Consider the following 11,290-nt stretch of genomic DNA (forward strand, 5'->3'; position numbering starts at 1 on the left):
CTTGTTAGAATCTGTCTACTTGATGAAAATAGGGAGAGCATCTCTTTTAACACAGACGTAGAATTAGGATTAGCCTAGTGGCAAATAGATGCACAATGATTTAAACTTGATAGATCTTTACAGTTCTTATCGAACTCGTTGCACTTTTGAACGGGTGTACAAATGAAACCGACAAACCGCACCAACCTAATAATCCGAGTCAAATCAAAAAAAATAACCTGACTATGGTTTGGTTTAATTTGGTTTGGTGTTGGGAAAAAAAAACCGACCATATTTGTTTTGGTTTGGTTTTAACTAAAAAACGTCAAACCGAAACCTAACCAACCCGACATTATATGTATAGAATTAAATATATTTAATACATAAAAATATTTATGGTACTGTAGTTTATAAATATGTCTTAAGCTTTTTCATAGTTTTATCTTTTAACGTATTATTTCAAGCTTGAGCTTATAATTTTTGGATGCTCCAAAAAAATTTATAGTCCATATATGTTAGTTACTCAAATAAATCCTAAACCAAAATCAAATCAATACTAATGCTAATAAAAGATATTCAATTCAATTGTACTATAAATGAAAATAGTGTTGGATATCTATTTTTTAGTTTTTCCATGGTTTAGATAAAATGTATAACTTATTTTTCTTTTAGTGGTTAGTCATGTAAATAATAGTACTTATTAGTCATAATTTTAAATTATGTTTGTTTTCATTATGGCTTATTAATAATATTTATTTTATGAAATTTTATTATCTTTATTGTTGAATATTTTTAGTACAATACTATGACTCATCTCATATTTATGTTATTTTATTGAAAAACATCTTATATAGTTCTGTCTTACTAGGATTAAAGAAATATTTGGAGTACAAATTTTACATTTTGTGCTATGAATACTTTATGAAAAAAAACCGAAAAAAATCGAAAACCCGAAAAACCGAGATTAAAAAACCCGACTTTTATTGGTTTGGTTTGGTATTTAGATTAATAACCCGATACACTTGGTTTGGTTTGGTAATTAAAACATCCGAACCAACCCGACCTATGTATACCCCTACTTTTGAATAGTGAATTCAGAATTCAGTATTTGTTAAAATTTTAGTGATATATATATATATATATATATATATATATATATATATATATATATATGTTCTGTATCGAAAATTGTGGATGGAATTTAAGGAGAAAAACAATGAAGAATTAATCCAAACAGCTGCCCACCTCATTTTTTAAACTAAAATTAATTGGCGGATGTATACTTCATATATAATATGCTTATAACTATGTATAATATATGTATACCAACTAAAAAATAAACGGTGAATGGCTATTTGTGTAACTGGTAACAATCGTGGTGGAGATTCACTGGATTTTCGTACGGTATAATTGGGTTTAGCGAACAGTAGAAGAAAACATTTACTATTTCAAGGCATAGAACAATTGATTTTTCTAACTCTAGCATGAAACTAATGTGCTTTTCTATAATTTTGCTAGCCTTGTACTTTTGTTTGGTTTTGCTCTTAACTGTATACTATGTGCTATATTTGAGGTGCCCACTAGCATATTGCTTGGGCTGCTATTGGTTGCTTCATTTAACATGCTTCATGAATTTGAGATGCTGATTTGACAAGAATCACTGTAAGGGAGATTTTTATTTCAATTATTATGAGTACTATCAAATTAATTGTTGCGCGTGAAAAGTTTGAAATATCGTTGACATGAGGTTCAATGTTGTAATCCTAGTTATACTGAAATATAACTACATTGAATGTGAATCAACTATTTTGGAACTTTAATAATTTTGCATGGTCACTTTTATGAGCCTTCCAGGTCTAGTGATTTGCACAAATAGGACATTTCCGTGTCACCGTTGATTTTTTTGACTCCGTTTGTTTTATGAGCAGAACTTCAAATTTAACAAATCTGTTGTTCCCATGAACAATACTTTTAACTTTTAACCTTAAAGGTTTGCCCACAGGACAATAGTGGAAGACAAAAAATCAAGACAAAGGGTATTGAGTATAATTTCCATTTTCAGATCTTTGTTCGAGTTATTCAATAAAGGTTAAATGAGGCTTAGTTAAAGGAATAATTCATTAAACATCAGATATATAAAAAAATTATACATCTCTAAGTTCCAAAGCTTGGTTTATCATTTCAATTATGCAATCATATAATAATACTTACCGCTCAACGGACCGAGAAAATACTATTCAGGGAAATTGAATTTGGGACGGCTTCGCTTTGCAAAACTATATATTAAAAGTGCATTACCGGAACAAATACAGTATATATTTATCCTTTCATTAGGCTGAGAGTTCACTCCAAAAAATTGACAAAAAAACGATCAAGCTTTGCACTATCAGGAAGATCAATGAAAAAGAAGTTTGGTATCTGTTATCTTTATTTTTCCAACTGCTTATCCTAATACCTAAGCTCTATAACAACCTCATCTTCTTTAAAATGTCTTGTCCTAGTATTAGCACTACAAATGTCTTATGTATATAATAGGATGTCCCGAGAATGAATAGATGACAGCACCAGTGGTCTAGTGGTAGAATAGTACCCTGCCACGGTACAGACCCGGGTTCGATTCCCGGCTGGTGCATTCCTCTTTCTGTTTACTATTTTTGACAATGACAATAAACAGAGCTAGATAGATACGATCCCCAACTAAAAGAGACACTCAACTTTGACACATGCCAAATCTGGTTTAACCACATATTTATGTTTCGTAAGTTTGCAATTGACATTACAATTTAATCCAAATTCAAAATTATTCACACAACTGTTTCACAGAGAAGTCGTAACTACAACAACTCAAACATGCCTCAAGGCTTTACAGATAGATAACAATCTCAGTATTCATAGCAAGTTGACAACATTAGAATTTATCTACAGCGACTCCATCTCTCAAGACCTCATAAGCTTCCTTACTACGGGTTTTCTTCAAGCCAGCCGTGAAATGAAGCTTTGATTTTTCAGATGAAATAGCAGTAACTTTTACCCACATCATCACTTTTGTTTTCATTCCTTCAATGTCGGCTAGCTTTCCTTTCTCCAAGTACCCAGTAACAGCTGTGGAGAAGCGTAATACAGATGAATCCCTGTAACCAACCTCACATACTGAGGGAATATATACAGTAAGCTTCTTGGTTTCTTCATTAAACTCATAGTTGGTGGCATCACGAGGGAAGATGCCTACTGGAAGGTCATACTCCTTCAGCAGTTCTGGCAATGGCTTTTGCATTTTTCCTGCAAATCCAATGCAAAGCAGGCGATAAGTTAGCTCCTGACTATTTTGGCAAAGGAATAAGAGAGAGAGAGACAGAGAGCACTCACTGACGAGTGTCCTTAGATTATTACCAATAAAATGACAGCATCTTCAACTAAATTAATCAATGTTGTTTCTACGAGTAAATGAAGAATTCTATATGAGAAAATATTTGGGTATACTTTTTAAGAAATCAAACATTTAACTAGTAAATTAGTCGAAACATCCAGGTAAACAGCTTAGCTTCTTTTTCATTTCAAGAAAGAATTGATTTTTCCTGAGATAAAACTAGAATTTGATGTGTTCTGCATTAGTCCTATCTCTTCAATAAAGACCTCTTTTTTCCTTCTCCCCCATTTCTCATTTTGTTGATTGAAAGAGAGTTTTTTTGGGGACATTCAACATGGTTTATCACAAGCGAGTTTAATCCGCAGCCTGAATATCCACTATCCTACACATCATGAGACACACCACACAAGAAGTAAAAGGTAAACATTTTATTTCCCTGTTCCCGCGCCAGCCTAATGTTTACTAGGGGGAGGCCTGCTAGCACGCTAATATCCAGACAGCATCAGAGTTGGACGTAAAAGTTTAGAGAAGACAAAAGGAGCTAAAAGAGTAATGAGGAGGAAGACTAACCTTTAATCTTGTTCACCAGCCATTTGCTTCCTCCTTCAATACTGCTTTGCAAGGACTAATTTTAAAAAGGGGAAGAAGTCTCAGACACATGTAAAAAGAAGACGAGAAGGGATAAATTCCATGCATAGAAGCGATCTCAACAAAATCAATAAAATATAATCAAATGGTTTCTCCGAGCAAATTGCAAATTAGTAAACATATTTTACAACAACAACATACCCAGTGTAGTCCCACAAGTGGGGTCTGGAGAAGGTAGAATGTACGCAGACCTTACCCCTGCCTTTAAGAAGGCAGAAAGGCTGTTTCCGGTAGACCCTCGGCTCATGACAGGGAGAGGGGAAGTGCAATAACAAGCAAACCGATCTGACAACCGAAGTAAAAATACAAAACTATGCAGTAGGTAATGCAATCAAGAAACTAAAACAAAAGACAACAACAATTAGTAACAGAAGTCTAAGGATACAAAAAAAAACACGAAAGGCACCAACTGGTGTATCAAAATTACTGCTACAAACAAGAACAACACTCGGCCACCTAACCCTTTACCTTTATTTTCATCCTCCACATCTTCCTATTCATGGTCATGTCCTAGGTGAGCTGGAGCAACGCCATATCTTGCCTAATCACCTCTCCCCAATACTTCTTTGGCCTGCCTCTACCTCTCCGTTGGCCCTCCCATGCCAGCCTCTCACACCTCCTCACCGGAGCGTCAGTGTCTCTATTCTTCACATGCTCGAACCATCTAAGTCTCGCATCCCGCATCTTGTCCTCTACAGGGGCCACACTCACCTTGTCCCGGATAACTTCATTTCTAATTTTATCTAACCTGGTATGCCCGCACATCCACCTCAACATCCTCATTTCAGCCACCTTCATCTTCTGGACATGAGATTTCTTGACTGGCCAACGCTCTGCCCCATACAACATAGTCGGTCTGACCACCGCTCTATAGAACTTACCTTTAAGTTTTGGTAGCATATTCTTATAACACAAAATACTGGAAGCGAGCCTCCATTTTATCCATCCCGCCCCAATACGTGACATCCTCGTCAATCTCTCCATTCCTTCGTATAATAGACCCAAGGTACTTGAAACTATCTCTCCTAGGGATGACTTGTGAATCGAGCCTCATGTCTTCGTCCTCTTCCTGAGTCGCGCCACTGAACTTGCACTCCAAGTATTCTGTTTTGGTCCTGCTCAACTTGAAGCCCTTTGACTTTAAGGTCTGTCTCCATACCTCTAACCTCTCGTTAACGCCACAACGCGTCTCATCAATCAATACAATATCATCAGCAAATAACATGCACCACGTCATCTCCCCTTGAATGTGACGCGTCAGTGCATCGATAGCTCGGGCAAACAGAAATGGGTTGAGGGCTGACCCCTAATGTAGCCCCATCATAACCAGGAAGTGTTCCGAGTCCCCTCCCACTGTGCTCACCCGAGTCTTATCACCCTCGTACGTAGTAAACATATTTTGTTTTACTTGAAAAAAAAAGTAAACATATTTCTTTTGGTTAGGGCATGTATTACTTAAATAGTCTCAACTCAAAAACAAATTGACACTCATCAATATTTGAATAAAATTGGAACTTGTTTTAATTTATTACATAAATTTCAATTAATAGTTTCACCAGTGCAGGAACTTGAAGATGGATCTTGTACTTTCATCAGTAAAATGTTTTTCATACTACTAATACGCATCGTTCTGTATAATAAAAAGGAGAAGAAAAGCATATCCTAGCATTATACCTAGATTTTCAGGAAATAAGTTCCTATTCATCAGTAAAGCTTCAGCCTTTGGGATCTATGGCATGATCGGATGTTGATTGTGCACTTATTGTAATAACAAAGGAGGTCAAGACACAGAGCATGTGTTCTACCGTTTTGCATAAGAAATTTTCTTGTGCTTTGAAATCCAAGAATGCAATAATGGAAAGAAAGAGGATGTCATTCAACAAAGTTTATGCCCAAGCACTCCAACAATCTTTGTCTACAATTAAACAAGTGATGATTACAGCAAAGATACTAATCTGTCTAGCCCCGCCTTGCAACATTGAGGAGAAGAAAAATTCATGGGAAAGAATAGAGTATTGGCCCAAAACTTGATAAGTAAAACACTAACATATGGGAGGTAACAAGACTTATTAAAAGTTTGTCAAGCTGCGGTTTTTGTGTTGGACTATGAGAAAAAAATGAGATCTTTGTGGCATCACTTTGTTCATAATCTATTTCCCGCTATTTAGAGAGTCATTTCCTCATACATCCTGCTCTTGAAAGGAAAAGCAGGTTAAGGCGCTTAGCTGGATGGTTTGATTAATCCAAATATATTTTTTACGAATTTGCATTCTCAAACGTTATACACAAAAAATCTTTCATATCAAATTTTTCGTTTACTCATAGGGAACACCACTGATTCATTTCTCGAGGATGCTTCATTTTTCCGGTAATCATCTAAGGATGCTCATCAGTACGGGGAGGATGCTTCATTTTTCCGGTAATTATCTAAGGATGCCCATGAGTACAAGTCCTGACCTCCTTTTTCCTTTGCTATTATTTTGCCAAATGCCAGCATACTCAGCAGCTCATTCATCAGTCATCCCTACTCAACAATAGATTCTTAGGAAAAATGCAAAAGCCTCGTGACATTTGCCGAAGGAATACGACATTCCAGCAGGTATTTTCCCTCATGATGTCACCAACTATGTGTTTAATGAAGAAACTACGAAGCTTACTGCCTATATTCCCTCAGAGATTCGTCTGTATGTGAGATCGGATACAGGAGAACCTCATGTCACTCAAACATATCAGTAGCTAAACCATGGCTTAGATAGAAAGCTCACTTAAAGTTCAGTTCAAATGGAGTACAAAATCGAAGTAATCCCTCCATGATTAAACTCAATAAACGATGTTGCAATGTACTTATTAGAGAAACAAGCAAAGGCACTTCACTTGTAGACAAGCAACAATATGTCACAGGAAAAAAGTTACCAGCATATGTATTTCCGCCAAACCAATAAATGCATGACATATGTCTTTTAAATAAACTTTTTATCACCATGCCGTTTGCACTCATATGTATAATTATCACATTAATTTTCCATTCCTTTCTCTCTAGAGGTATGAGACTAAATTTGAAAGAATTTCCCTAAAAACAAGCTCACAAAAAAGAACAGTTTAAAAGAGAAAAACGCAATTAAGAAGAATAAACTTCTAATTAAGTATATTCAAAAGGAGGGTACATATATCACCACCAGTGACCATAAAAAGTTAATCTTTAATGGTAAATCAATCAAATCGAAAGTGCTATCTAGTGATTCCAACAAAAAGTAGTTTAAGCTACCCCGGAATTAAATCCTCGGGAAATCAGACATAAACAGAATTGGTTATTGGCGTAAACAGTAAACCCTAGTGGTGCTCAAAAACCCATAAAGTAGAGAAATGCAAATTGGGGAAAGAAGTAAATAGGGAAAAAGGGACGTACGTTAATGTCATCGCCGACGGAATTGATCTCTTTGTTGGCTTTCTGACCTATCCAATAGGAACCCAACTTGTTCAATATCTGATCCATTTATACAAGTTTGCAAAGTTAAGAAGAAAGTCTATATTGATCTCTCTGTGTCGAGAGAGTAAACAAGTCTTCTTCGTCGTCGGGTTGTTCTTCTCTCTCTCAGCTCAGCTCAAAGATAGATAGAGAAGAGAAAGGAGGGGGGTTTTGGGGAGAATATTCTTCGCCAACTATCTGTACCAAACAACAGCAATTTTTTCTTCATTTTCTACTTGCGTAATTCTTCTTAGCTGTTGTTACTAGTTTGTAAATAATTATCCATATCTATTTTACATCAAACTACCTTTAAAAATTAAAGTAAAAATATATATAACTTGACGATCACTAAATTATATATAGATGTATGTGTAGGGAAATGACACATGAAAATAATAATAATACTCTAAACAATAATATTATTTGTGAGTGAAAATACACCAATTGGCTTGAGTCGTGCTAGGCACTATCCTAAGAAACTATTTCAGCAGTGTGAAATGTCTCCCCGTGATTAAACAAGCATACCTTTATTTATTTAGATAATACAAGATTCAGCAAAATTAAATAATAAATCCAGAGAGTTTGAAAGATTGGAGAGAAGAATTAATAATAATAGGTAATGATTGTAGGAAGGAAGTAATGATTAGTTAACTATAAAGAAGGAAGAAGCAAGATGAATTCTCGGTTGAGAATTGAGTGAGTATGATGGCTAATTGTAGACCCAGCCAGTCGTTTTGAGAGTTGTAGCCCATTTCTCCAATTTACTGCTCATTTTGTGCTTTATAGCTGTTATGTGACTTGTCGGGGTAATCGGTTTAGATCCGGAGAGATTTCAGAATGAATTGAGACACTTAGTCTCAAGGTTGGAAGCTTAAGTTGAAGAGGTTGACCAAATGTTATCTTATCCGTAAATGACTCAAGAATGGAGTTTTGATGGTTCTGTTAGCTCCGTTTGGTGATTTTGGACTTAGGAGCGTGTCCGGATTATGATTTGGAAGTCTATAGTTGAATTAGGCTTAAAATGGCGAAAGTTGGAAATTTGAAAGTTTGACCGAGAGTGGACTTTATGGTTATCGGGTTCGGATTGGAGTTCCGGGAGTTGAAGTAGGTCTGTGGTGTCATTTGTGACCTTTGTGCAAAATTTGGGGTCAATCGGACGTGATTTGATAGGTTTCAACATCGTTTGTAGAAGTTGAAATTTTCTTAGTTTCAACAGGCTTGAATTGGCGTGCGATTCGTATTTTTGATGTTGTTTGAGGTGATTTGAGGGCTCGGCTAAGTTTGTATCATGTTTTAGGACTTGTAGGTGTATTTAGTTGAGGTCCCGGGGGGCTCGGATTGATTTCAGATAGTTAACAGATCAAAACGAGACTTAGTGCATTGCTGAAGGAAGGAGTTTGTTGGTGCAATCGCACCTGCGGATTTTTGATCGCAGGTGCGAGCTCGCAGAAGCTAGCATGGAAGCGCAGAAGCGGAAAAAAGGGAGAGTGCAGTGGTCACAGGTGCGAGGGAAATTCCGTACCTGCGTGATCGCAGATGCGGACAGGGGTCGCAGATGCGGACAGAGGTCGCAGATGCGCTAGTGTCCGCAGAAGCAAACTGCTTCTCGCAGAAGCGATTCTGTAGAGGGCTATCGCAGAAGCGGAGGCAGTGCAGCCTTGGAAAAACAACATAAGCGGTGGGTTTTCCACAAAAGCTGAACTGCGGATGCGGTTAAGTGTCCGCAAGAGCGAAAAGACTGGACATAACATTTAAATTCAAGGGTTCTCAATTTTTCTTCATTTTGGGCATTTCAAACTTGGTCTTAGGCGATTTTTGAGAGGATTTTCGAGGGGTTTCTTGAGGTAAGTCACTTGTGTTCATTTTTAATCAATAATCTTGTTTTCCCATTGAATTTTCCACCTAATATGTGTGTATTTAAGTTGGAATTTGGGAATTTTAGGCTATGGATTTGGAGAGTTTGATTTGGGGTTTTGAGGGGCGATTTGGTGTGGTTGGATGGGCTTTCGGGTTTTGTAACTTTTATTAGATTTTGAGACGTGGGCCCGAGGGCCGACTTTTGAGTCGACTTTTGACTTTTGATTAATAACTTAGTGTTTTTCTTATGGAATTAAATCCTTTATCTCGTGTTGATTGTATCGAACTGTTTGTGGCTAGATTCGAGGCATTTGGAGGCCGATTCACGAGGCAAGAGCGTGTTGGAGTAGGGATTTGCACGATTTGAGGTAAGTAACAGTTCTAAATTTAGTTCTGAGGGTATGAAACCCATAATATGTGTCATGTGATTAGTTTTGAGGTAAAGCACATGTTAGGTGACGGGCGTGTGGGCGTGCACCGTAGGAATTATGACCTGGTCAATTCTATGGAACTGAATAGTTGTCTCTCCTTCCCTATCTTTCAACTTAATGTACTTAGTTTTAGTCTTTCATAGACAGTATTTCTAGATTTGTGTTGTATAGACGCTCATGTACTTAGTGACACCCCGATGTTAGGAATTTTTGTATTGAGTTTTGACTTTCTATCATGTTTTGAGGTTTTGATAATTTACACCTGTGTTATTCTTATTTTTTATTTAAAAGTGTTGGAAGTATATTGAAGTGTCGGCTTGCCTAGTACCACGTTAGGCGCCATCACGACGGGCTAAGTTTTGGGTCGTGACAAGTTGGTATCAAATCCTAGGTTACATAGGTCTCACGAGTCATAAGCAGGTTTAGTAGAGTCTTGTAGATCGGTACGAAGACGTTTGTACTTATCTTCGAGAGGCTGTCAAACCCTTAGGAAACTTCACATTCTTGTATTCTTGTCATGCGAATTTGTTAATTCCGGTCACTAAATTTATGTTGTTCTATTCTCTCACAGATGGTGAGAACACGTGCTACCGGACAGGACAACCAACCACCAGTACCACCAGCTAGGGCCACGAGAGGCCGAGGTCGCGGTAGGGGACGCGGTAGGGGCAGAGGTGCAGCTCGTACAACAACTAGAGCAACACTTACTGATCCACCAGTTGCTCCAGCTCAGGAGCAGGTTCTGGATGTGGTTGAGCCAGTGGGGCCAGCTCAGGCACCAACTGTGCCCATTTTGATTACAGGCTTCAGGAGGCTTTGGCCCAAATATTGACTGTTTGCACTGGCCTTGCTCAGGTAGTTTCGGCTCAGGCCGCACCAGCCACTTCTTAGGCCAGGGGAGGTACTCATACTCCCGTCGCCCGTATTCCAGAGCAGGTAGTGCAGGGACTTCAGATACCGAGGGTAGTACCTGCCCAACCGATTACAGCTGCTCAGGCCTAGGTGGGTCCCATTATGACTAATGATGAGCAGATGAGACTAGAGAGATTTGGGAGACTCCAGCTTCCAGCATTCAGTGGGGCTGAGTCTTAGGATGCCCATGACTTTTTGGATAGATGCCAACGGATTCTTCGCACGACAGGTATTCTGGAGACCAGTTGGGTCTCATTCACAACTTTTCATTTTACTGGGGCTGCCTTCAGATGGTGGGAGGCTTATGAGAGGCACAAACCAGTCAGTGCAGGACCACTTACATGGTTTGAGTTCTCAGTTCACTTCTTGGAGAAGTTCGTGCCGCAGTATCGCAGGGAGGAGCAACTTCGTCAGGAGGGCATATCTGTGACCCAATACGAGATGAGGTTTTCAGAGTTGACTCGTCACGCAGTTTGGTTGGTTCCCACTGATAGGGAGAGGATTATGAGGTTCATTAATGGCCTCACATATCAATTGTGGTTGCTTATGACTCGGGAGAGGGTATCTGGTACTACTTTCGACGAGATGGTCGATATTGCTCGATAGAGGACATATTCGTATGTATCATCA

General features: G+C 38.1%; 1 protein-coding gene and 1 non-coding gene across 2 annotated transcripts; one reads left to right on the top strand and one right to left on the bottom strand.

Annotated features, from left to right (window-relative positions):
- The first annotated feature begins 2,540 nt into the window (after positions 1 to 2,540).
- On the top strand, positions 2,541 to 2,611 carry TRNAG-GCC (transfer RNA glycine (anticodon GCC)). Its single transcript has one exon. It is a non-coding gene; the product is annotated as a tRNA-Gly (tRNA).
- A 99-nt stretch (positions 2,612 to 2,710) lies between these two features.
- On the bottom strand, positions 2,711 to 7,685 carry LOC104121300 (uncharacterized protein At5g01610-like). The gene is made up of 3 exons (XM_009633260.4): positions 7,401 to 7,685; positions 3,917 to 3,971; positions 2,711 to 3,258 (listed from the first exon to the last, which is right to left on the bottom strand). Exons 1-3 carry the CDS (start codon positions 7,485 to 7,487, stop codon positions 2,888 to 2,890), a joined length of 513 nt encoding a protein of 170 aa, XP_009631555.1. The 5' UTR covers positions 7,488 to 7,685; the 3' UTR covers positions 2,711 to 2,887.
- Between the last annotated feature and the right edge of the window lie 3,605 nt (positions 7,686 to 11,290).

Source organism: Nicotiana tomentosiformis, chromosome 2, assembly GCF_000390325.3.
Source record: "Nicotiana tomentosiformis chromosome 2, ASM39032v3, whole genome shotgun sequence".
Lineage (NCBI taxonomy): Eukaryota > Viridiplantae > Streptophyta > Magnoliopsida > Solanales > Solanaceae > Nicotiana > Nicotiana tomentosiformis.